The sequence below is a fragment of the Vicugna pacos genome, chromosome 6, assembly GCF_048564905.1.
Source record: "Vicugna pacos chromosome 6, VicPac4, whole genome shotgun sequence".
Taxonomy (NCBI): Eukaryota; Metazoa; Chordata; class Mammalia; order Artiodactyla; family Camelidae; genus Vicugna; species Vicugna pacos.
This window is the reverse complement of record NC_132992.1, coordinates 1,496,938-1,524,347: the sequence shown is the minus strand read 5'-3', so window position 1 is coordinate 1,524,347 and position 27,410 is coordinate 1,496,938. Positions and strand designations below refer to the sequence as shown.

General features: G+C 49.4%; 2 protein-coding genes across 2 annotated transcripts in view; both read left to right on the top strand.

The window, feature by feature from the left end:
• LOC140685368 (CD109 antigen-like) overlaps positions 1–27,410 on the top strand; it is a 212,073-nt gene that overhangs the window by 108,370 nt on the left and 76,293 nt on the right. The window lies entirely within an intron of this gene.
• LOC140696721 (uncharacterized) lies at positions 1,216–26,360 on the top strand. Its single transcript, XM_072962159.1, has 2 exons — positions 1,216–6,768; positions 20,641–26,360. The coding sequence occupies exons 1-2, from the start codon at positions 3,290–3,292 to the stop codon at positions 24,446–24,448; spliced, it is 7,287 nt and encodes a 2,428-aa protein (XP_072818260.1). The 5' UTR covers positions 1,216–3,289; the 3' UTR covers positions 24,449–26,360.

Genomic DNA, 27,410 nt, shown 5'->3' with positions numbered 1-27,410 from the left:
GGAGTTGAGATGCAGAGTCAGCTTAGTGGAGCAGGGAATTTATATTCTGTATCCTTGAAATCGTAAGTAATTATTAAAAAGGCTAAATACTGAGAGGGACAGGTGAAGATTAATGATGATGAACTGAACTTTAATTTTTAAATCTAGGAAAATCAATAGATACTACGTCAAGTCATTAAATCTAGAAGCTTTTAGATGAAAGGGTATTATTTGGGGATACAGAGAGAACTATCAGAGGAGCAAAAAACGAGGACAGTCGGAAGTTCTCCTCTGGGAAATGGGCTCAGGGTGTGCAGGAAGGGTGCACACACATACATCCTTCTGTGTTGTTAGATTTGTCCTACGTGTACATATTTTGAGAAGACAAAACATTTAGAAGTACTTCCTGATGTAGTATTTCACTAATCCAGACCTGTTAGGAAGTTTTACTAAAGAGAGTGAGCAGTTTATAGGATTGAATTGTGATCATGACGTTAGGAAATAAAATAGTACGAAAACTTTTGCCCTCCTCTTAACTTTTTAAACCGAGTCATCTCTCTGGACAACAAGAACAGCAAAATCAGATGAGCGACTCTTTTCTCCGTTATTCAGCCCAACACTTTTTTCCTCCTAAAAGGGTCTGTTCACTGTGTAGAGTGTGAGTGAATTCAGCTCACTTCCATTTCAGTAGACTTGAAACTCAGCCCTGAATGTGGCAGACTGAGTACAGGAATGACACACGCAACGTCGCACTGTAGTGAACCCTGGCACGGCAACTAGGATGGGCTTCAGGATTTCTTCTAATGCCGAATTCGCAGCACCAGATAGACATTTAACTGGTCCTTTCACGTTGACTCAGAAGTGGAATTCTGTCTGCGATCCTAGTGTTGTGCGTTTTCTACTCAGAACATAGGCCCGTGCGGGAGTGGGACCTGGGAGAGCGTGTGGGCGACGTCAGAGCACAGAGACGCTGCGCGCCTCCTCCGTCACAGCCGAGGGGCTCCGGCCCCCAGGGAAGATGCCTGTTGCCATGGCTACTCACCTCCTTCGTACCTTTTAAGTGGGCCTGGCGAGTCTTACTACCCCTCCTCAGGCGGATTCCTCATTCTCTATGGGACTGTTTCCAAAAGCTCTGTTCCCCCTCATCCTGGCGGAAAGCACCCCCTAGCCAGGCAGCTGGTCCCCGGGCCCATCTGCCAAGCCCCGAAGCGCTGATTAGGAGCACGGGCTCTGGAACTGGACCACCAAGGTACGAATCTCAGCTCCCCCACTAATTGTGGGACGTAGTGTTCTCAGTTTTAATAATACGAAGATAATGGGAGTACCAGGGCCACAGGATGTCGTGAGGTCAAGTATGTAACATACTTGAAAACAGTGCCTGGCCCCGGCAGTGGCTCTTGACACTTAGCCACTGGAATAGGGTCCAGGTGGCCGTTCAGTTCACTCTCATGTGCTGGGTCACCACAGAGGGAGCACGGGAGGCCGTGTCTGTGCTCAGCAGGGGCAGTGCTGCCCTCCTGTGTGTGAGGAGAGTGGGGAGACCCTGGCAGCTGGGCCAGGGTTCTGGTACCTCTTATAAATGATCCCGCTGTCCCCAGGTAACCTCTCCAGGGTTAGGAACATAACGCTGCGTTCAGCTGTTTCTACGGGAAAACAGATTCGAAGCAAATTGTCTCCGTTTATACTAAATTTTATAGGAACATAACTAATGTAACACTAAGGTTGGCAAGTATTAAATACACAGATCGGCCTTTAAAGATGTTTCAGATGTATTTTGATGGCATTTTGCAAGAATGTATTTTCAGAACTGAGCAGTTTGTTGAAGAGTAGGAACTATATGGAATGTAAACATGACATGCTGTTAGTTTTCTCCAGTTACTGTGTTCAGCTGAGCTTTCACACAATCTCCTTTTTCTTTTATTGGTTCATTTCTTGATCGATCCCATCACTCCCTAGTTACCTCTGGTTGTTCATGAGTTTAGCCCAGTTTGAAGCTTCCGTCTCACGCCCAGCCTAGAAGTGTACCCTTTTCTATTTCCAGCCATACTGGAGTAACGCAGACCAGGTTTGCCCTTCTGCCTTAAATAACTACAAAATTGAAAAGACACATGGAACAACTTTCTTCAGAGACTAGGTACAGACAGCTCAGGTCTATGATCCTGAGAAAAGAACCAAAGAAGCAAAGTCCTAAAATTACAGCTCTCTGCCTAGAGGTGTTTTCTAGAGAACAGGGTGAGACAGGGGGACCCAGGCGCTTTGAGATGGTCTCTCTTGGGATACAGTGGATTAAACAGGTGAGATACAGTCTAGGAGAGAGAGAGCGGCTGCACAGAACGGTAGTTGCAGAAACTTGCACAGTGGTGGCCTTGAGTTTGTCGCTGATTAAGATGGGCTCACACAGAGTATAAAACGCTGCAAGGCCCGATGAAGAACGACCAGGTAACTGTAAGGAGACTCACCCCCAGACCTCACACAAGAGAGACGGGGAAAGCTGCAGCCTCTTGAGCAGCAGAGTGGAGACGCTTTGTAGGACACAATGTGAGTTAAGTAGCTATCCAGAATGGTGGTGTGAGTAGGGCCAGAACTAACCCTAACATAATGAGTTCTCTAAACCTGCCCTGGCGAAGCTTAACAACAAGCCTAGTGAGGGTGCACCTGCACTGCAAAGAACTTAACTGTGGGCCACGGCCCAACGTGCTGTAAAGGGAAGCGGCAGAATGCAGTACACAGCACAGTCAAATAATGTCGGGCAATCAATCCGAAATTCATACACAGGATGAAGCAGAAACACGTGACGTAGGGGGAGAAACCGTGACTAGATAGAAGCAGATACAGCAGAGACGGTGGAACTTGCAGAAAAAGACTTCTAAATGACTTTATGTTTGTGCTCAAGGATTTTTAAAATGAAAATGTACGTAAGGAGAGAGCTAGAAGGTGTACAAGAGAACCGCCTGGAACTCCTAGGGCTAAAAATCGGTCTCTGAAATGAAGAAAACTGCTGGGCAGAATTAACTGCAGACTAGATGCTGCAGAAGGGAAGTTCGGTGCATTTGACAACACAAAAGCAGAAATTGCCAAAACCAAAGCACAAGAGAAAACTTGGGGCAGCATCAAGTGGTCTGACAGAATATAGTGAAGGTCTCAGTGCTCACAGTCAAGGTGGGGAAACAAAAATTCTAAAAAAAAAAAAAAAAAAGACCCGTCCTGTACAGTGAGTTCTGTGACAGCTCTGGGGTCCCCCCTCCAGTCCGCAGGCTCCAGGAGATCCGGAAGCACCAGAGGGTGGAGGGGGGGGTGGGGGCGCATCCGCATGTGTGCAGCCCTGGGTCCCTGTGTGTCTGCTGCACAGGGAGGGTCCCACAGGGCCCTGTGCATGTGCGCATTATTTGCTCACAAGGTTGTAGAGCCACGTCCTAGCAACAGGCCAAACACTGTGCGCTTGGCCTTCAGCAGTGTTGACAGTGAAAGGACTGCACTCAGAGCCCTGCTCTCTGACCGAGAACTGACCTTGACCTTCCCTAAGTGCTCTATGGGCGACTACCTGAGCACACCCTGCCCCTCAGCCCCACCCCGAGCCCTGGGGGCCCGGCCCCTGCCAAGAGGGCCCGGCACCCTCCAGCCCGCTCCCCGCCATCGCCGACTGCCCCCGGCCGGCCCGGGTCACCCGGCTCTGCACCAGGTGCTGGCCGCTCGCAGGCCAGCCTCCAGGTGTCCCATGACTTTACATCGACGCCTTGTAACAGCGCTTCACAGGAGATGCTCCCTGCTCCCGCGGACCCTGCGCTCGTTTCTGGGCGTCCTCAGCTGCATGTGGAGTCGAGTCCATCGGAGGAGGGCGGTGCTGCACGCTCAGACGTCCACGATGTCCTGCAGCTCAGCGTCTCCAGTGGGCACAGCCACCGTCTATTTGATGCAGGAACAGCCCATCACTCCTGCGCTGCCCACAGCGTCCGGGTGTGCCCTGGACTCATGCGGGGAGGCGGTGTCGAGGGCCCCTGGTGAGAGCGGGAAAGAGCTGGCCAAGCAGCGGGAAGACCTGGCAGTCCCAGAGGAGGAAGATCAGAGGAGCCTGGACGGCACTGGGGACGAGCAACGCAAGATGAGGCAGCTGTGGGTCCAGAGAGGCCCTGTTTCTTTCGTTCCGAGGCCTGGATCTCTACAGGCGAACCTCGATGCCAAGAACTCAGAACACAGCTGCGTGGAGAAACCCCAGACTTCTTGCGTGAGCTCCTGCCCCGAGAGAAATGCCATCAGCAGCTCGTACAGCTCCTCCCGGGCATCCCCGCCAGTGCGGAGGAAGAGGGGTCCTGCACGCAGCGGGCTGCCCCCGAAATCCTTGAAGAAAGGGAGGAAGGAGAGCCCCCAGCCTCCCGCTGCAGCTCCGGTGGTCTCACCGTGGACGAACTGGCCCGACAGGGATGCAGACACAGCCAGAGGGCCGAGGGGAGCCGAGGGGAACACATCCGATGGTCCCAGGAAACCCCGAAGACGCAGGTTTCCTCTGCTGCCACGCAGGCGAGGGGAGCCCCTGAGGCTGCCCCCACCCCCTGAACTGGGTTTCCAGGTCACGGCGGAAGACGTCGACATGGAGAAGAAAGCAGCGTTCTGGCAAATCAATAGCGTGTTACGGGGTGAGGCCGAGGCGGGCTTGGCTCCCGCGCCCTCCCCGGACGCTGCGGTCACCCCCGTGGAGACCACTCCACCCTCTCAGCCTCTCTTCTCGGGGGCTCCCCAGACCACCAGTGGGAGCATCTTGCCCCCTCTGAAGGCCCCGCAGACGGCTCCAAGTGGTGCCCTGGCCTTCGTCACCCCCACTCAGGGGACCGGGGTCACCCCCGTGGAGACCTCTCCATCCACTCAGCCTCTGCTCTCGGGGGCTCCCCAGACCACCAGTGGGAGCATCTTGCCCCCTCTGAAGGCCCCGCAGATGGCCCACTGTGGTGGCCTGGCCGTCTTCACCCCTGCTTCGGACTCTGGGGTCACCCCTATGGACACGACTCCACCCTCTCAGCCTCTGCTCTCGGGGGCTCCCCAGACCACCAGTGGGAGCATCCTGCCCCCGCTGCAGGCCCCGCAGACGGCCCCCTTTGGTGCCCTGGCCGTCTTCACCCCTGCTTCGGACTCTGGGGTCACCCCTATGGACACGACTCCACCCTCTCAGCCTCTGCTCTCGGGGGCTCCCCAGACCACCAGTGGGAGCATCCTGCCCCCGCTGCAGGCCCCGCAGACGGCCCCCTTTGGTGCCCTGGCCGTCTTCACCCCTGCTTCGGACTCTGGGGTCACCCCTATGGACACGACTCCACCCTCTCAGCCTCTGCTCTCGGGGGCTCCCCAGACCACCAGTGGGAGCATCCTGCCCCCGCTGCAGGCCCCGCAGACGGCCCCCTTTGGTGCCCTGGCCGTCTTCACCCCTGCTTCGGACTCTGGGGTCACCCCTATGGACACGACTCCACCCTCTCAGCCTCTGCTCTCGGGGGCTCCCCAGACCACCAGTGGGAGCATCCTGCCCCCGCTGCAGGCCCCGCAGACGGCCCCCTTTGGTGCCCTGGCCGTCTTCACCCCTGCTTCGGACTCTGGGGTCACCCCTATGGACACGACTCCACCCTCTCAGCCTCTGCTCTCGGGGGCTCCCCAGACCACCAGTGGGAACATCCTGCCCCCGCTGCAGGCCCCGCAGACGGTCCCCTTTGGTGGCGTGGCCTTCGTCACCCCTGCTCAGGGGACTGGGGTCACCCCCATGAATAGCACTGTACCCTCTCAGCCTCTCCTCTCGGGGGCTCCCCAGACCACCAGTGGAAGCATCCTGCCCCCTCTGCAGGGCCCGCAGAGGGCCCCCCATGACGGTGTGGCCTTCGTCACCCCTGCTCAGGGGACTGGGGTCACCCCCATGAATAGCACTGTACCCTCTCAGCCTCTGCTCTCGGGGGCTCCCCAGACCACCAGTGGGCGCATCCTGCCCCCGCTGCAGGCCCCGCAGAGGGCCCCCCATGACGGCGTGGCCTTCGTCATCCTCACTGCCAGCCTGTCTGCGCTGAGCGGCTGTGGGCCCAGCCTGACTGTGACACTTCCTGCTAACCCTGGGACCTCTGCGCAGCCCGTCTTTGTGGTCCCTCATGGGCAGCAGTGTGGAGCCACCACCTGTGACAGCTCTTCCCAGTGTGGAAAGCAGGCAGTCCCAGCCCCAACCTCGGACCCACTCTCCACTCCAGGTCCGCTAGCCTTCCGGGCCCCCCCAAAAGCGTCTTCTGACGGTTTGTCATCCAGAAATCCCACCATGGGCACTCATGCCAGCACCCAGCCGATCTCTCCTGCCACCTCAGCCGTGTTCCCCCGTGGTTCTGCAGCTGCCGCCTACATGCCCAGCGTTGTGACCAGGGCTGGGCCCAACACTTGGCGGCACTGCCCGAGATCTACCAGCTCGAGCCCAGTCCCCTGCAGGTTCGGGGTCTCAGCTGCACGTAAGGGCGGCAGGAGCCAAGTGGGTGACTTTGAGCTGTGCCGCCTCTTTGCAGCTCTTAGCATCACAAGAGAGGCGAAGCGGAGCCCGAGCACCACACGCTGCCATGGGGGACGCAGGGGCCTGAACACCTGGGGCCCTGTTCACCAGAGCACCCCCATGCTGGCCACGGGACCCAGCACCAAGCAGCAGCCTGGGTTTGGAGGCAGTGCTGCCCCCATCTTAAGTCCCACCCCCGGGGGCGCCCCCAGGCAGAGCCCCTCTGCTTCCAGCCGAGGGCCCGGCACCTCTCCCAGCAAGGCTGGCATGGCCCTGCTTCTGCAGCGGGCACAGCAATGAGAAGCCACACTGTTAGGGCCTGCTCATCACCTGTCCAGGGCGTGGCTGCACACAAGACTGCTCGGCCATCCAACAAGTCATCTTCCTCCAGGTTGGGATCCCTTCCCTTGGAATCTAAGAAGTGGATGATGGCCTGAATTGGCCTCCCAGGCTGGACTTCGTGCAGGCAGGCCCCATTTGGGTGTGAAACCCAAGCTTGGCCCTAACTTCCGGAATCCTGGAGCTCTCTGCCTGCGATCCTGTGGTTGATTTGAGATTGTTACCTGATTCCAAGTGGTCAGAGTCCTCAGGACAGTAGACAAAGGCCCTTGTCCTGTCCTCTCCGGCCCTAGAGCAAGGGGCACACCCCTGCTGCCTACAGCTGACTCCTCCTCTCCCCATTTTCCTCCCAAAACCCTTGTATTTTTTCATAGCTTATAATAAAGTTTTGTTCTTGTTTGCTTAAAAAAAGACCAGAACTTCTGAATTTGGTAAAAACTAAGCCCTCATGCTTTAAGGCATTTACTCTACGTAGTAAGTTAATTTCTATCCTATGCGTCTAAGTGCAAAGTACTGTCATGGAGACATTTTAAAATACTCGTTAATTTCACTTTCTTTTAGCTTTCTTCTCTCACAAAACCCTACTTAAGAAAGGCTACTAACCACTTAAAATTAAATGTTAATAAACCAGTAGTGAAGGTAGAATGAAATGCTAAAAATGCTCAATCCCCAAAAAAAAACCAAGTAATAAAATAGATGAGAAAGACAGAAAAATATCAAAATGGTAAATTTAAACCTAACCAGAATGGGTCATTATATTAAATGTAAAATTTTCTGTGGAATTAAAAAACAGATTGATTTACAAAGTAAGACTCAATTACGTGCTGTCTGTGAGCCCTACTTTACAAGGGTACAGCTATGTTAAAACTGAAAGGATGGAAGAGGACGTGCACGCTCACAATAAATACGAAAGCTGGGCTGGCTCTGTTAATACCGGAAAACTAGGTTTCAGAGCGAGGAACGATGTCCCTGTGATAAAGAGGGACATCGTGAAATGACAGAAGGGAAGAGTGACCCATCAGGAGGGCGTGACCTCAACTGTGCCTGCTGCTGCGAGAACAGAACTTCAGATGCTTGAGACAGAAATTCTCAGAACGAAAAGGAGGAATGAGTAAATCCACTGTTTCTCCTGGAGATTTCGTAATTGATGGAGCAAATGGAAAGAAAGTAAGTGAAGATACAGAAACCTTGAAATGTATTTGGAACAGCTTGGCCTGAGTGATCTTTTCAGAGTACTCCACCCAATGACCACAGAATTCACGTCGTCTTTAAAGTTTACGTGGAATAGCCATCAAAATAGGAAGATGGACCATAAAATAAATTTTAATAAATTTTAAAGGATTGAGATAATACAGGCCATGTTCTCCGACCCTAACAGAGTTAAATTAGAAACCATTAACTGAAACTTACATGCAAACCCTCTAGATACTTGGGAATTCAAAGAATACTGGGTACACCTATGGGTCAAAAGAGAAATCAGAAAATATTTTGAACTTAAGGAAAATGAAAACAACATTAACTTTTGTGAGATGGTGCTAAAGCAACAGTTAGAGCAATCAGAGTTTTAAAAGCTTGTATGAGAAAATAAAAAGATCTGCCATCAGTGACTGAACCTCCACTTTTAACAAAGAAGAGGAAGTTAGTGGAAAAGACTTGGTACCAGCAATAGAGAAACATTAATAAAACCCAAAGCCCATATTTTGAGAATGTGAGAAAAAAAAAATTAACACTGCTAGCTAACCTGATAATCAAGAAACACAGAGGAAAAAAAAAAAGAATACACAAATTGCCAGTATCATGATAGATCATCACTGCATATCCTACAGATATTAAAGGGTTATGAGAGAATCTTAAAATAACTTTATGTCAGGAAATTCACCAAAACTAACAATAGAAGAAATAGAAAATCTAAAATACTTTTACTTTATATATATATATATATAAATGAGTAATAAAAGTTACATGAGAAAGATAGAAAAGAAATATCAAAACGGTAAATTTAAACTTAACCAGAATGGGTAATTATGTTAAATGTAAAGTTTTCTATGGAATTAAAAAACAGATTTTATATATATATATATAATTGAATTCGTAATTAAAAATTTTTCCTGAAAGAAAACTGTGGGCATGATGGCTGCACTGGTGAATCTACCAACAATTTGTGGAAGAAACATTACCAATCCTGCCTGAATTCTTTGAGAAAACAGAGAAGGAGAGGACAGGTCTCAAGTTATTTGATGAGACTTCCATTATTTTCCTGCCAAATCAAACAAAGACACTAAAACAGGGAATCTACAGACCAGTATCTCTCATGAAAACGTATGTAAAAATTCTTAAAACTTTAGTGCATTAAACCCAAAAATATATAAAAAGATAAGTTGGGTGTGGGAGATGAACTGTCTGGTACACGAGCTCCCTGGTGGATGTTCTGTTCGGGGATGTTACTGGGAATGCTGGGAAGGGGGCCTGAGGCAGGTGCATTTTTTCTTCTGTCTTTGGCTTTGTGTCTGAAATGCCAAGAGGCTGGGGGATGACGGGTAGGGTTCTGACTCTGACTTGAACGACTGATGTAACGCGACGGGAGCTTGACAGCCCCCTGCCCTCCAGCTCTGCCACTTCCTTGTGTGGGCCCCAGCCCCGTCATGCGCCCACCCGGGCTGAGTGGCTTGACGCTGGGCAGAAGTAAGTGATGAGAGCTGTTCTGCACACCGTGGATTCAGCCCTCAGTCACTGGTCAGCAAACATTCACTAATTTTTTTTTAATTAAAAAAGATGTCACTAAATGGGACTTACCTGATGTATAAAACAATACAGTTCATCATATTAACAGAATAAAAGAAAAATTCCATGATCATCTCAATATTGGCAGAAAAAAAACATTTGACAGAATTCAGTGTTGATTCATGATTTAAAAAAGAAAAGAAACTCTTAGTAAATTAGCAGGGTGCTTCCTCAGTCTGGCCAAAGGCTTTTATACAATTCCTACCGCTGACGTACTCAGTGATGAAAGCCTGAACCCTTCCCACAAATAATGCGAACAAGGCAAATATGTGCACTTCCATTGCTGCTGTTCAACATTGTACAGTAGGTTCCAGCCCGTGTGGAAAGGCAAGGAGAAACGAAAGGCATACGGGCTGGAAAGAACTCTCTTCACAAGTGCCACACGAGTACGTTCAGACAGTCTTAAGACGTTTACCGAGAACATCATTAGCACTAGTGGTCGGATAGAGCAGCCTCTGAATACGAGGTCAACATGTAAACCATCAGTTGTCCTTCTGTGCACTAGTGATGAGCAACTATGGAATAAAATTTTAAAAATCACTCCCATTTAGAGTAGCGTCAGCGAACATGAAATATTTAGGAATAAATCTGACAAACTCTGTATAAGATCCATACACGCAAAACTATCAAACATGGTGGAGAGAAATGAAAGAAGACAAATCAATGGCGAGGTGCATAACATGTTTATGTATTAGAAGGTGCAGAATTGTTAACGACGTCTTTTCTCCCCAAATTGGCCTGTAGATTTAGCGCAAGCTTAGCTAAAATCCTCGCAGCTTTTTTTTCTGGTGTAAAATGGCAAGGTGACTCTTAAAGTTATATGAGATGCAAAGAACAAAGTTGGCTGAATTACGCTTCCTGATTTCCAGACTTACTATAAAGAAATCAAGGCAGCATGAGCCTGGTGTGAGCACAGACATACAGAATAGAAATTCCAGGAATAGACTCCCACGTTCATGGTCAGGGAAGTGGGGAGGGGCGGCAGTGGAAGTCCCACTTGTCATCTGGTTATAAGACGTATAGAAACTCAGAATAATCTCGGTCCTGTTTTTATTAGCAAATGTTAGTTTAGAACAGATTTTGCGAAGTGCTATTTTATGCCACTAAATAAACCCATGAGCTTAATGGCTGCAATCTGGGTTGATGTAGATTTGTTTTAACACTTTAAGCCTCACTAACTGATTTAATAGACTCACCAAAAGCAATTTCAGATTCTTCCATACATTACAAATGATCAACCCCTGTTGTTTTTAAAATAAAATGAAAGCGAAATAAAATGTTTATATGACATTACTTAAATTTAATTATACTTAATTCCTGTAAAACAGCAGAGAAAAGTGCCAGAACGTAGAACTTGTCTTCCATGTATTTTTAAAATCGAGCTGCATAATTTATAGTGCCTCAATTCATGAGCAATTAGCTTGTTTTTTGGAAATAAAGAAAAAAGACATTTTCTAAGTTAATTCACATAATACTTTTGATTTAAATAATAAAGGTCATAGCTTCACTGTGTACCAAGTTAGCATTTGATGGTTTAAAATAAAAACAACTCTGTGATTCTGTAACAGAGCGTTATAAATAGCTTTTAGATACAAAACGTGTACATGCACACGCACAGGCACATTTAATCATTAAAACTTGCTTGTCAGGACAGTCATGGAAATGTCCTCCTCACGATGTTTCTCAGATCTATTTCAGACCTAACGTGTGTGTTACTATATTTATCTTTATCTGATCCGCCCTTGCTGCGTGGTTTGGTTATTTTATTACAAGCAGCTGTGCAAAGCTTTTTCTTTTAAAAATGACATTCTTTTGTAGCGCTGCCTGCCGTCACTCACACGTTGCACGTTTGGGCGGCAAGTTAACAGCAAGTCCACTGTGGAACTCGATGAGATCCACGATGTCACTATAATTTATGTCCATGGAAAAACTACTCTTTCGGGACAGTTTAAATTTAAATCACTAATTTTTAAAAATAATAACAAAAGATAACACCGAAGTGTTTTCAACCATCAAACTCCTTACGCTGGGCTTTCCTGTGGCTGTGTTTACTGTTCTGAGTGTCAATAGCGTGCCAGCGTTTAGTTTGTTCTGATGCTGAGAAGTGTGTACATGTTCGCGTACACATTTAGTGAATTTATAAGGCTGTCAGAAGGCTAAAATTCCAAACCTGTGGCCCTCATGGGAACTTCTGGGATATATAAAGTCTTTAAGCCGAAACTTAAAATCTCGCTACGACTTTTGTATGACAGCCTGGAATGGCATCTGACGTAGTTGACTTGTGAGTCTGTGCTGGATCCTGAGCCTGATCCTGGCCGCCTAGCGTTCTCCTTTCTGAAAACACTCCAGTTTCCAGGAGGGGAACTCCGGGCCTGTTCCTGCTAGGGAGGGAGTGGGAGTCCCCCGTCCCGCCCTTGGGCATGGGACCTCGCCACCCCTGGGTGTGGGGGCTCCCCCGCGGGCCTCTCCCAGAGCATGACCCACTGCGGCCCAGCCGGGTGTCCTGACTGGTGCCTGCCAGTTGCCTTCCAGAAATCCCCCTTTCCTTACGCTAATCAGAACCAATTTCAGTTGCTTATCACCTTCACCACAATTTTAATTGGTTAAAGACGCATATCCTTCTCAAGTCTAAGGTGATACTTTGGTTTCAGTGAAAGTGTCCAGTTGGTGGCAGTTTCAGACCCCATTGCTCAGAGACGGACCACACTTGCCCTGTAAACCCTGTCAGGCGATCCCTTTTCGTCTTCTCTTGGTTGGTGTTTGAGACATAATTTATACAGGTCTGGATGGCAGGCTGTAAAGGTATTTGGCGGTATTTTACTGTTGGCTGAATTATATTTAAAACTGTAGGAATCCTTCCCAGTGCCCGAGTGTTAAAAGCCAGTTAGTTACTGGACGATGTGTATCGTAAAAGGGCAGCTGAAATAAAATGTTTCTTCAACTGATTTTTTATTTAATGTAGGTTTTTTTAAAGAAGCAAGCAAAGTATGTCATTTTCTCTTCTGTAGTTTTAAAGCAACACTTTTAGTGTCAGAAGATGACTTAACTTGAAGCATTACATTTTAAAACTCACTCATGTAGAAGAAAATATACCTTTATCATTGAAGACAACTGTTTTCTATAAAAATTTAAATGTTGCTGGAAGAGCTATGTATTGAAAAGAAATTGCGTATTTTCTCACTCATTAGAAGGTAGTGAAATGGAAAATTTGAGTATTAATATTTAGATCTGTCACTGCATGTTTTTTGTATTAGATCACTCTCTGACCCTGTCCCGTCTTGCTGCATTCAGCCCTCTGGACAGTTCAGCATTTCTGTAGCGAATCCCTCTCTTACGAGGGAAGTTTCTCAGTGTTTGGAAAGAGTTAATTGTCTGAATCATATCACTGAATAGGATAGACCTGGTGAAAGGCTAGCGCGGCCAGCTTCTTGCTTTGTACTCATTTTTATTAAATATATGCTTCTCTTCTGTTCTCTGTGCTCAGATGTAGTCTACACAGGATATTGTAACAGTTACACGTGGGTTTACCTCGGAAGACCTAGATTTGGCAATGCGTGTGCTAGAAAGGTTTCAAGAGAAGACCCCGACTTTGAAAAGAAAGCTGTGAAATAGTTGCAACTGGCATATTAGCATAAGGAATAGGAACTTGGAGTTTTAAAAAATGTGCATGTGGCGTGTACGGAGCGTTGCATGTTTCTCAGTGCAAGCGTGCGCGTGTGCTCTTCGTGTATCGGCGGGTTTTGCGAGCGCTTGGATTCCGTCCCCTTTCTGACGCATGAGTGAGCGATGTTGGAGTGGGCGGCGCCTGGAGAGGGTGTCCTTGTCGTGGAAGTGTTCCACAGGATGGGGAGGCCTGTGGGGCAGCGCCAAAGCTTAACTTAATCCGAAGTTTGGATGAGCTGCTTCGTGCTTTCAAGTACAAAAGAAAGGAAAACAGTGTTCTGTGCGTAAAGTTTTAACGGTAATGTTGCCAAGAAGAGGTTGACTCTGGATTTTTAGTCCTCGTCTGAGGGCCTCCTCAGAGTCTGCTGGACTTGATGTTTGAAGACCAGACTGTAGTTAAAGCTGGGAGTTAGTGGGAAAGATCTGTGAGTCCAGGAGTAGGAATAGGGTTCTGGGCAGGAATGTGATGTTTGTGGTGGGAGGGGCCAGACAGACCCAGCCAACCTGCACTACTGTCCTTCCAGAAACCGGTGTGGAGAAGGAGGTAGGAGCCTTAGGGACGGGGAGCAGTCGCAGGTTAGGGAAGAGAGACAAGGAAGGGGGAAGCGATCTCTTTTTCTGCCCCTCTGTGCTGCCTGGGGCACCCACTGTGCTGGAGAGGAGATGGCCGAACATCACCCGTGTGAGACTCGGGCTCCCTGGAACCGCCGACAGCAGGAACGGGACATGGCAGTTGAATGGGTTGATCTCTTAAGCTGAAGCCACAACAAAGGGAGAAGGACGTGCATGCCCGCAGCAGCTTCACGTCCACTTTGCACTTGTGGAGGGTGGCGCGGGGCAAGTAGATGAGGCCCAAAGAAATTAAAACAAAAGGCAAGCAACTGAAAATGTACATCTGAAAACTTCGGGTTATTCTACTTGGCTGTTACAGACAAGAACCAGACACGACGAAAAGGGAGCAGGTGAACAGTCAAAGGGAAAGACAGGCCCTGTTCTGCGTCGTGCAGGTTTGGAGTTAAGACCGGGTGTGAGTCGCTGACCCAGTCGTGTGGCAGGTCGCTGGTTATGGCCGGGACGCTGGTTGTCCACAGTTTCACATTTGGAAGCTGGGGTACCTGTAGCGCGTGCATCGCTGACTCTGGGTCTTAGTGATGCATCGGTGGGTTAAGCTGACGCTTCCTTTCCTGTTACGATACAGAGACCTGCGTCCCAGGCTGGAGATCTGGTTTTACTCCTGATCACCTTTGTGCCTCTGAAGCTCTCTACTACAACAGACCTGAAAGGGGACACATGCACACAGGGTTCCCACAGTCTGTCACATGCTCATAGTTTCCCTAAAATCTTAATTTATTTTACAATTTATGTAGAGTTTTCAGTCTAGCCTATAGAATATTTGTATTAAACCACGTGTGCCTTTTAAGTTACCCACGAATAAGATATTGAAGAGGGGGAGGGAGCCCTACCTCTTCCATCAGTTAGTGGGTGAGATGTGAGTGCCCGTGCCCTAGACACGGGGCCACAGACACCCAACTCGAGGGCTCCTCTTACTTGTTAAAGATGAGGACTGACTTGTGTGGGGCCTGCGTTCCCTCGTGGACAATTGTTCTGTGAAATCTCATGTGACAGATGCTGTAAGGAACTCTTGCTCTGATTACAAAATCAAAGTATATGACAAACTCTTTCTTACAAAATGGCTTTTAGATGTTGTGTAATTCTTATCCATAGAGGCCAGTCACAGAGGACTTTGCTCAACGAAATTTATTACTGTAGAGGCTGCTAATGATTAAATTCTGTTTGCTTGAAATATCTTTGGGAGGTAGTCATCGGTACGTGAGATTTCGTTACGCTGTCATCTCAGCTTTTGCCTCTGAGTCTCACTTCCCAGTGTAGGCTTAAAAACCATTAAACCTCTGGCCACGAGGGTCCACAAGGCACTGAGCACTGCCATTTGCGATCTGCCCATTTTAAGGCCTCATCAAGATGAAAGCACAGACTGTACAAGAAAAAAGGTTTAGTCGTTCGTTAACCAATACGTAGCCAAGCTAAGGGAGAGGCGTCGTTAACAAATGAGATTTCAGCAGCGTTTCTGGAATGTCGGAGGTGAGACAGGTTGAAAAGCTCTAGCCTAGACGTACTGCACGATGGTGTCTGAAGATGTGGGGGGCAGGCAGTCTTTTCTCGGAATCATCGAGGCTCAGCGTCAGCAGCCGTTCAGAACTGACACCTTGGACCCACGGTTTCCATAAGCAGGGTGTGACTGAAGGGCTTCATCAAACTGTGGTACAGATCGGTCCCCCAGCGCCCCTCTCCCAGCGACAGTGTACACGCTTACAGTGTGCGCACAGACGTCCTCAGAGCGGAGGGAGGTGGCCCGTGTTATTAGGCAAAACAGGCAAAACTTGTTTCTGCTTAGGATATGAAACTAAATTCTGATAAGGGTTTTGGTACCGCAGGACAGCCCTCCTTATCTGGGGGTGGGGAGGGTTTCCTCCTCAACAGTCAGGTTCCCTGTTGTTTACACCAAGGAAGCCTGCCCAGCCTGGTCAAACACAGAGTCTAGAATTTCCAATTTGAGACGAAGCCCTTCGTCTCAAAAATAGACCAACTAACAGAGCCGAGAACAGTAGTCCCCATCTTCCTCTATTTTCACCTTTTTTTTAAACATTTTTTATTGATTTATAATCATTTTACGATGTTGTGTCAAATTCCAGTGTAGAGCACAATTTTTCAGTTATACATGAACACACATATATTCATTGTCACATTTTTTTCGCTGTGAGCTACCACAAGATCTTGTGTATATTTCCCTGTGCTACACAGTATAATCTTGTTTATCTGTTGTACAATTTTGAAATCCCAGTCTGTCCCTTCCCACCCCACACCCCCTTACGTGAACAGACAACCAGAGGGTCATTGAGTTTACAAGGAAAATTGACAGAATGAAAGGAAAAAAAACATGGGCCCTAAGGAAGCAGCTGATGCAGCAGCAATGGTATTACAAGAAAAGGCTATTAGATTTATTATTATTTTTTAAAAAGGATTACTGAAATGAAAATCTAAGAGAATACCAGTGAAGTAATCTTCCAAAATGTACAGCAAAGACCAAAAGAATGCCGGAAGAGATACGTGGGAAAGGAGTCTATGAGGTTCGACACTTGACTTAATAGAAGTGGGAGAAAAGTAACGAGAGAAGTGTGAAAACAGAAGGGAAGGTAACTCCCGGAGGCGGAGGTGACACATGTCTATACGAAAAGGGCCCCTCGAGAGCCAGCACGAGTAACAGAAGCAGCTCATCCATGGGTGTGCATTTGTGAAGGATCAGTGCTTCAGGGATGAAGAGGAGACTGTAAAAATGTTCAGAGAGGGAGAAAACAAATTGTCCATCGACGAAGAAGTGTCCAGCTCACAGCGACAATGTCTTCTCAGTTTTAACACTGGATATTCTAAGTATTGCCAGCGAAATCCAAAGGGTAAACACACTTTTATTTTTTTAACCCAGAATTCTGTATTGACAAACTACCACTCAGCTGTGACAGCAGAATAAAGGCGTTTTCAGATGTACAAGGCCTGGAGAGATTGGCTTCCCGAGTACTGTTATTAGGAAGGTAGTTGGACGTGTGCTCCAGCCAAACAAAAGAATAACCAATAAAGACAGGCTTGGCCTCCTGGAAACAGAGGACTCAAGCTAACTGGGCATCAGAGCAAAGCCAGGAATAATGGGAATAAAATAGGTCCAGACGGCAATCGTTCCAAACTGCAGCAGGAGTGAGACATCCGAGGGAGAGGAAGGATTGACAGCCTGGGGATGTGTTACCCCAAACCCCCCACTCTACCAGAAGGAAAACCGTTAGAAACCCCAGGAAAAACTCCTATTTTAGCCAAAATATGGGAGGAAAGGCCATGCTTTTAAGCAGTCAGTGACAAAGAAATGGGTCCATTTACTCTTAAAACTAGAGTTTTTTTTTTTTTTTCTTTTAATTTCTTTGAGTGGTCACAGGATCATGGCATTGAGTCTGCAAAGAATGAAGTGTCATGTTAGCACACCTCTTGGCCTGGCATTAAGTAATGTTTATACATCATAATGTGAATGCTGGTTGTTGATTTTCAACTTTTAGAACCAGTCTGTGATCAGAAAGGTTTGGTTGCTGTGTACTTCAAGATACGAATGCTGACAGCCTTGATGCTGTTAAAGGAGAAGTGTGGCTGACCCCAGGTGAGCTGCGGAAGGGCAGAGGAGAGGTGTGCGATGGCTCCAGTATCTGTGAGGAGTTGAGATGCAGAGTCAGCTTAGTGGAGCAGGGAATTTATATTCTGTATCCTTGAAATCGTAAGTAATTATTAAAAAGGCTAAATACTGAGAGGGACAGGTGAAGATTAATGATGATGAACTGAACTTTAATTTTTAAATCTAGGAAAATCAATAGATACTACGTCAAGTCATTAAATCTAGAAGCTTTTAGATGAAAGGGTATTATTTGGGGATACAGAGAGAACTATCAGAGGAGCAAAAAACGAGGACAGTCGGAAGTTCTCCTCTGGGAAATGGGCTCAGGGTGTGCAGGAAGGGTGCACACACATACATCCTTCTGTGTTGTTAGATTTGTCCTACGTGTACATATTTTGAGAAGACAAAACATTTAGAAGTACTTCCTGATGTAGTATTTCACTAATCCAGACCTGTTAGGAAGTTTTACTAAAGAGAGTGAGCAGTTTATAGGATTGAATTGTGATCATGACGTTAGGAAATAAAATAGTACGAAAACTTTTGCCCTCCTCTTAACTTTTTAAACCGAGTCATCTCTCTGGACAACAAGAACAGCAAAATCAGATGAGCGACTCTTTTCTCCGTTATTCAGCCCAACACTTTTTTCCTCCTAAAAGGGTCTGTTCACTGTGTAGAGTGTGAGTGAATTCAGCTCACTTCCATTTCAGTAGACTTGAAACTCAGCCCTGAATGTGGCAGACTGAGTACAGGAATGACACACGCAACGTCGCACTGTAGTGAACCCTGGCACGGCAACTAGGATGGGCTTCAGGATTTCTTCTAATGCCGAATTCGCAGCACCAGATAGACATTTAACTGGTCCTTTCACGTTGACTCAGAAGTGGAATTCTGTCTGCGATCCTAGTGTTGTGCGTTTTCTACTCAGAACATAGGCCCGTGCGGGAGTGGGACCTGGGAGAGCATGTGGGCGACGTCAGAGCACAGAGACGCTGCGCGCCTCCTCCGTCACAGCCGAGGGGCTCCGGCCCCCAGGGAAGATGCCTGTTGCCATGGCTACTCACCTCCTTCGTACCTTTTAAGTGGGCCTGGCGAGTCTTACTACCCCTCCTCAGGCGGATTCCTCATTCTCTATGGGACTGTTTCCAAAAGCTCTGTTCCCCCTCATCCTGGCGGAAAGCACCCCCTAGCCAGGCAGCTGGTCCCCGGGCCCATCTGCCAAGCCCCGAAGCGCTGATTAGGAGCACGGGCTCTGGAACTGGACCACCAAGGTACGAATCTCAGCTCCCCCACTAATTGTGGGACGTAGTGTTCTCAGTTTTAATAATACGAAGATAATGGGAGTACCAGGGCCACAGGATGTCGTGAGGTCAAGTATGTAACATACTTGAAAACAGTGCCTGGCCCCGGCAGTGGCTCTTGACACTTAGCCACTGGAATAGGGTCCAGGTGGCCGTTCAGTTCACTCTCATGTGCTGGGTCACCACAGAGGGAGCACGGGAGGCCGTGTCTGTGCTCAGCAGGGGCAGTGCTGCCCTCCTGTGTGTGAGGAGAGTGGGGAGACCCTGGCAGCTGGGCCAGGGTTCTGGTACCTCTTATAAATGATCCCGCTGTCCCCAGGTAACCTCTCCAGGGTTAGGAACATAACGCTGCGTTCAGCTGTTTCTACGGGAAAACAGATTCGAAGCAAATTGTCTCCGTTTATACTAAATTTTATAGGAACATAACTAATGTAACACTAAGGTTGGCAAGTATTAAATACACAGATCGGCCTTTAAAGATGTTTCAGATGTATTTTGATGGCATTTTGCAAGAATGTATTTTCAGAACTGAGCAGTTTGTTGAAGAGTAGGAACTATATGGAATGTAAACATGACATGCTGTTAGTTTTCTCCAGTTACTGTGTTCAGCTGAGCTTTCACACAATCTCCTTTTTCTTTTATTGGTTCATTTCTTGATCGATCCCATCACTCCCTAGTTACCTCTGGTTGTTCATGAGTTTAGCCCAGTTTGAAGCTTCCGTCTCACGCCCAGCCTAGAAGTGTACCCTTTTCTATTTCCAGCCATACTGGAGTAACGCAGACCAGGTTTGCCCTTCTGCCTTAAATAACTACAAAATTGAAAAGACACATGGAACAACTTTCTTCAGAGACTAGGTACAGACAGCTCAGGTCTATGATCCTGAGAAAAGAACCAAAGAAGCAAAGTCCTAAAATTACAGCTCTCTGCCTAGAGGTGTTTTCTAGAGAACAGGGTGAGACAGGGGGACCCAGGCGCTTTGAGATGGTCTCTCTTGGGATACAGTGGATTAAACAGGTGAGATACAGTCTAGGAGAGAGAGAGCGGCTGCACAGAACGGTAGTTGCAGAAACTTGCACAGTGGTGGCCTTGAGTTTGTCGCTGATTAAGATGGGCTCACACAGAGTATAAAACGCTGCAAGGCCCGATGAAGAACGACCAGGTAACTGTAAGGAGACTCACCCCCAGACCTCACACAAGAGAGACGGGGAAAGCTGCAGCCTCTTGAGCAGCAGAGTGGAGACGCTTTGTAGGACACAATGTGAGTTAAGTAGCTATCCAGAATGGTGGTGTGAGTAGGGCCAGAACTAACCCTAACATAATGAGTTCTCTAAACCTGCCCTGGCGAAGCTTAACAACAAGCCTAGTGAGGGTGCACCTGCACTGCAAAGAACTTAACTGTGGGCCACGGCCCAACGTGCTGTAAAGGGAAGCGGCAGAATGCAGTACACAGCACAGTCAAATAATGTCGGGCAATCAATCCGAAATTCATACACAGGATGAAGCAGAAACACGTGACGTAGGGGGAGAAACCGTGACTAGATAGAAGCAGATACAGCAGAGACGGTGGAACTTGCAGAAAAAGACTTCTAAATGACTTTATGTTTGTGCTCAAGGATTTTTAAAATGAAAATGTACGTAAGGAGAGAGCTAGAAGGTGTACAAGAGAACCGCCTGGAACTCCTAGGGCTAAAAATCGGTCTCTGAAATGAAGAAAACTGCTGGGCAGAATTAACTGCAGACTAGATGCTGCAGAAGGGAAGTTCGGTGCATTTGACAACACAAAAGCAGAAATTGCCAAAACCAAAGCACAAGAGAAAACTTGGGGCAGCATCAAGTGGTCTGACAGAATATAGTGAAGGTCTCAGTGCTCACAGTCAAGGTGGGGAAACAAAAATTCTAAAAAAAAAAAAAAAAAAGACCCGTCCTGTACAGTGAGTTCTGTGACAGCTCTGGGGTCCCCCCTCCAGTCCGCAGGCTCCAGGAGATCCGGAAGCACCAGAGGGTGGAGGGGGGGGTGGGGGCGCATCCGCATGTGTGCAGCCCTGGGTCCCTGTGTGTCTGCTGCACAGGGAGGGTCCCACAGGGCCCTGTGCATGTGCGCATTATTTGCTCACAAGGTTGTAGAGCCACGTCCTAGCAACAGGCCAAACACTGTGCGCTTGGCCTTCAGCAGTGTTGACAGTGAAAGGACTGCACTCAGAGCCCTGCTCTCTGACCGAGAACTGACCTTGACCTTCCCTAAGTGCTCTATGGGCGACTACCTGAGCACACCCTGCCCCTCAGCCCCACCCCGAGCCCTGGGGGCCCGGCCCCTGCCAAGAGGGCCCGGCACCCTCCAGCCCGCTCCCCGCCATCGCCGACTGCCCCCGGCCGGCCCGGGTCACCCGGCTCTGCACCAGGTGCTGGCCGCTCGCAGGCCAGCCTCCAGGTGTCCCATGACTTTACATCGACGCCTTGTAACAGCGCTTCACAGGAGATGCTCCCTGCTCCCGCGGACCCTGCGCTCGTTTCTGGGCGTCCTCAGCTGCATGTGGAGTCGAGTCCATCGGAGGAGGGCGGTGCTGCACGCTCAGACGTCCACGATGTCCTGCAGCTCAGCGTCTCCAGTGGGCACAGCCACCGTCTATTTGATGCAGGAACAGCCCATCACTCCTGCGCTGCCCACAGCGTCCGGGTGTGCCCTGGACTCATGCGGGGAGGCGGTGTCGAGGGCCCCTGGTGAGAGCGGGAAAGAGCTGGCCAAGCAGCGGGAAGACCTGGCAGTCCCAGAGGAGGAAGATCAGAGGAGCCTGGACGGCACTGGGGACGAGCAACGCAAGATGAGGCAGCTGTGGGTCCAGAGAGGCCCTGTTTCTTTCGTTCCGAGGCCTGGATCTCTACAGGCGAACCTCGATGCCAAGAACTCAGAACACAGCTGCGTGGAGAAACCCCAGACTTCTTGCGTGAGCTCCTGCCCCGAGAGAAATGCCATCAGCAGCTCGTACAGCTCCTCCCGGGCATCCCCGCCAGTGCGGAGGAAGAGGGGTCCTGCACGCAGCGGGCTGCCCCCGAAATCCTTGAAGAAAGGGAGGAAGGAGAGCCCCCAGCCTCCCGCTGCAGCTCCGGTGGTCTCACCGTGGACGAACTGGCCCGACAGGGATGCAGACACAGCCAGAGGGCCGAGGGGAGCCGAGGGGAACACATCCGATGGTCCCAGGAAACCCCGAAGACGCAGGTTTCCTCTGCTGCCACGCAGGCGAGGGGAGCCCCTGAGGCTGCCCCCACCCCCTGAACTGGGTTTCCAGGTCACGGCGGAAGACGTCGACATGGAGAAGAAAGCAGCGTTCTGGCAAATCAATAGCGTGTTACGGGGTGAGGCCGAGGCGGGCTTGGCTCCCGCGCCCTCCCCGGACGCTGCGGTCACCCCCGTGGAGACCACTCCACCCTCTCAGCCTCTCTTCTCGGGGGCTCCCCAGACCACCAGTGGGAGCATCTTGCCCCCTCTGAAGGCCCCGCAGACGGCTCCAAGTGGTGCCCTGGCCTTCGTCACCCCCACTCAGGGGACCGGGGTCACCCCCGTGGAGACCTCTCCATCCACTCAGCCTCTGCTCTCGGGGGCTCCCCAGACCACCAGTGGGAGCATCTTGCCCCCTCTGAAGGCCCCGCAGATGGCCCACTGTGGTGGCCTGGCCGTCTTCACCCCTGCTTCGGACTCTGGGGTCACCCCTATGGACACGACTCCACCCTCTCAGCCTCTGCTCTCGGGGGCTCCCCAGACCACCAGTGGGAGCATCCTGCCCCCGCTGCAGGCCCCGCAGACGGCCCCCTTTGGTGCCCTGGCCGTCTTCACCCCTGCTTCGGACTCTGGGGTCACCCCTATGGACACGACTCCACCCTCTCAGCCTCTGCTCTCGGGGGCTCCCCAGACCACCAGTGGGAGCATCCTGCCCCCGCTGCAGGCCCCGCAGACGGCCCCCTTTGGTGCCCTGGCCGTCTTCACCCCTGCTTCGGACTCTGGGGTCACCCCTATGGACACGACTCCACCCTCTCAGCCTCTGCTCTCGGGGGCTCCCCAGACCACCAGTGGGAGCATCCTGCCCCCGCTGCAGGCCCCGCAGACGGCCCCCTTTGGTGCCCTGGCCGTCTTCACCCCTGCTTCGGACTCTGGGGTCACCCCTATGGACACGACTCCACCCTCTCAGCCTCTGCTCTCGGGGGCTCCCCAGACCACCAGTGGGAGCATCCTGCCCCCGCTGCAGGCCCCGCAGACGGCCCCCTTTGGTGCCCTGGCCGTCTTCACCCCTGCTTCGGACTCTGGGGTCACCCCTATGGACACGACTCCACCCTCTCAGCCTCTGCTCTCGGGGGCTCCCCAGACCACCAGTGGGAACATCCTGCCCCCGCTGCAGGCCCCGCAGACGGTCCCCTTTGGTGGCGTGGCCTTCGTCACCCCTGCTCAGGGGACTGGGGTCACCCCCATGAATAGCACTGTACCCTCTCAGCCTCTCCTCTCGGGGGCTCCCCAGACCACCAGTGGAAGCATCCTGCCCCCTCTGCAGGGCCCGCAGAGGGCCCCCCATGACGGTGTGGCCTTCGTCACCCCTGCTCAGGGGACTGGGGTCACCCCCATGAATAGCACTGTACCCTCTCAGCCTCTGCTCTCGGGGGCTCCCCAGACCACCAGTGGGCGCATCCTGCCCCCGCTGCAGGCCCCGCAGAGGGCCCCCCATGACGGTGTGGCCTTCGTCACCCCTGCTCAGGGGACTGGGGTCACCCCCATGAATAGCACTGTACCCTCTCAGCCTCTGCTCTCGGGGGCTCCCCAGACCACCAGTGGGCGCATCCTGCCCCCGCTGCAGGCCCCGCAGAGGGCCCCCCATGACGGCGTGGCCTTCGTCATCCTCACTGCCAGCCTGTCTGCGCTGAGCGGCTGTGGGCCCAGCCTGACTGTGACACTTCCTGCTAACCCTGGGACCTCTGCGCAGCCCGTCTTTGTGGTCCCTCATGGGCAGCAGTGTGGAGCCACCACCTGTGACAGCTCTTCCCAGTGTGGAAAGCAGGCAGTCCCAGCCCCAACCTCGGACCCACTCTCCACTCCAGGTCCGCTAGCCTTCCGGGCCCCCCCAAAAGCGTCTTCTGACGGTTTGTCATCCAGAAATCCCACCATGGGCACTCATGCCAGCACCCAGCCGATCTCTCCTGCCACCTCAGCCGTGTTCCCCCGTGGTTCTGCAGCTGCCGCCTACATGCCCAGCGTTGTGACCAGGGCTGGGCCCAACACTTGGCGGCACTGCCCGAGATCTACCAGCTCGAGCCCAGTCCCCTGCAGGTTCGGGGTCTCAGCTGCACGTAAGGGCGGCAGGAGCCAAGTGGGTGACTTTGAGCTGTGCCGCCTCTTTGCAGCTCTTAGCATCACAAGAGAGGCGAAGCGGAGCCCGAGCACCACACGCTGCCATGGGGGACGCAGGGGCCTGAACACCTGGGGCCCTGTTCACCAGAGCACCCCCATGCTGGCCACGGGACCCAGCACCAAGCAGCAGCCTGGGTTTGGAGGCAGTGCTGCCCCCATCTTAAGTCCCACCCCCGGGGGCGCCCCCAGGCAGAGCCCCTCTGCTTCCAGCCGAGGGCCCGGCACCTCTCCCAGCAAGGCTGGCATGGCCCTGCTTCTGCAGCGGGCACAGCAATGAGAAGCCACACTGTTAGGGCCTGCTCATCACCTGTCCAGGGCGTGGCTGCACACAAGACTGCTCGGCCATCCAACAAGTCATCTTCCTCCAGGTTGGGATCCCTTCCCTTGGAATCTAAGAAGTGGATGATGGCCTGAATTGGCCTCCCAGGCTGGACTTCGTGCAGGCAGGCCCCATTTGGGTGTGAAACCCAAGCTTGGCCCTAACTTCCGGAATCCTGGAGCTCTCTGCCTGCGATCCTGTGGTTGATTTGAGATTGTTACCTGATTCCAAGTGGTCAGAGTCCTCAGGACAGTAGACAAAGGCCCTTGTCCTGTCCTCTCCGGCCCTAGAGCAAGGGGCACACCCCTGCTGCCTACAGCTGACTCCTCCTCTCCCCATTTTCCTCCCAAAACCCTTGTATTTTTTCATAGCTTATAATAAAGTTTTGTTCTTGTTTGCTTAAAAAAAGACCAGAACTTCTGAATTTGGTAAAAACTAAGCCCTCATGCTTTAAGGCATTTACTCTACGTAGTAAGTTAATTTCTATCCTATGCGTCTAAGTGCAAAGTACTGTCATGGAGACATTTTAAAATACTCGTTAATTTCACTTTCTTTTAGCTTTCTTCTCTCACAAAACCCTACTTAAGAAAGGCTACTAACCACTTAAAATTAAATGTTAATAAACCAGTAGTGAAGGTAGAATGAAATGCTAAAAATGCTCAATCCCCAAAAAAAAACCAAGTAATAAAATAGATGAGAAAGACAGAAAAATATCAAAATGGTAAATTTAAACCTAACCAGAATGGGTCATTATATTAAATGTAAAATTTTCTGTGGAATTAAAAAACAGATTGATTTACAAAGTAAGACTCAATTACGTGCTGTCTGTGAGCCCTACTTTACAAGGGTACAGCTATGTTAAAACTGAAAGGATGGAAGAGGACGTGCACGCTCACAATAAATACGAAAGCTGGGCTGGCTCTGTTAATACCGGAAAACTAGGTTTCAGAGCGAGGAACGATGTCCCTGTGATAAAGAGGGACATCGTGAAATGACAGAAGGGAAGAGTGACCCATCAGGAGGGCGTGACCTCAACTGTGCCTGCTGCTGCGAGAACAGAACTTCAGATGCTTGAGACAGAAATTCTCAGAACGAAAAGGAGGAATGAGTAAATCCACTGTTTCTCCTGGAGATTTCGTAATTGATGGAGCAAATGGAAAGAAAGTAAGTGAAGATACAGAAACCTTGAAATGTATTTGGAACAGCTTGGCCTGAGTGATCTTTTCAGAGTACTCCACCCAATGACCACAGAATTCACGTCGTCTTTAAAGTTTACGTGGAATAGCCATCAAAATAGGAAGATGGACCATAAAATAAATTTTAATAAATTTTAAAGGATTGAGATAATACAGGCCATGTTCTCCGACCCTAACAGAGTTAAATTAGAAACCATTAACTGAAACTTACATGCAAACCCTCTAGATACTTGGGAATTCAAAGAATACTGGGTACACCTATGGGTCAAAAGAGAAATCAGAAAATATTTTGAACTTAAGGAAAATGAAAACAACATTAACTTTTGTGAGATGGTGCTAAAGCAACAGTTAGAGCAATCAGAGTTTTAAAAGCTTGTATGAGAAAATAAAAAGATCTGCCATCAGTGACTGAACCTCCACTTTTAACAAAGAAGAGGAAGTTAGTGGAAAAGACTTGGTACCAGCAATAGAGAAACATTAATAAAACCCAAAGCCCATATTTTGAGAATGTGAGAAAAAAAAAATTAACACTGCTAGCTAACCTGATAATCAAGAAACACAGAGGAAAAAAAAAAAGAATACACAAATTGCCAGTATCATGATAGATCATCACTGCATATCCTACAGATATTAAAGGGTTATGAGAGAATCTTAAAATAACTTTATGTCAGGAAATTCACCAAAACTAACAATAGAAGAAATAGAAAATCTAAAATACTTTTACTTTATATATATATATATATAAATGAGTAATAAAAGTTACATGAGAAAGATAGAAAAGAAATATCAAAACGGTAAATTTAAACTTAACCAGAATGGGTAATTATGTTAAATGTAAAGTTTTCTATGGAATTAAAAAACAGATTTTATATATATATATATAATTGAATTCGTAATTAAAAATTTTTCCTGAAAGAAAACTGTGGGCATGATGGCTGCACTGGTGAATCTACCAACAATTTGTGGAAGAAACATTACCAATCCTGCCTGAATTCTTTGAGAAAACAGAGAAGGAGAGGACAGGTCTCAAGTTATTTGATGAGACTTCCATTATTTTCCTGCCAAATCAAACAAAGACACTAAAACAGGGAATCTACAGACCAGTATCTCTCATGAAAACGTATGTAAAAATTCTTAAAATTTTAGCGCATTATACCCAAAAATATATAAAAAGATAAGTTGGGTGTGGGAGGTGAACTGTCTGGTACACGAGCTCCCTGATGGATGTTCTGTTCGGGGGTGTTACTGGGAATGCTGAGAAGAGGGCCTGAGGCAGGTGCATTTCTTCTTTTGTCTCTTGCTTTGTGTCTGAAATGCCAAGAGTCTTGGGGAGAGATGACGGGGTAGGGTTCTGACTCTGACTTGAACGACTGATGTAACGCGGCGGGAGCTTGACAGCCTCCTGCCCGCCCAGCTCTGCCACTTCCTTGTATGGGCCCCAGCCCCGTCACGCGCCCACCCGGGCTGAGTGGCTTGACGCTGTGCAGAATTAAGTGATGAGAGCTGTTGTGCACACCGTGGATTCAGCCCTCAGTCAGTGGTCAGTAAACATTCACTAAATTTTTTTTAATTAAAAGAATGTCACTAAATGGGATTTATCTGACGTATAAAACAATATAGTTCATCATATTAACAGAATAAAAGAAAAATTCCATGATCATCTCAATATTGGCAGAAAAAAAACATTTGACAGAATTCAGTGTTGATTCATGTTTTAAAAAAGA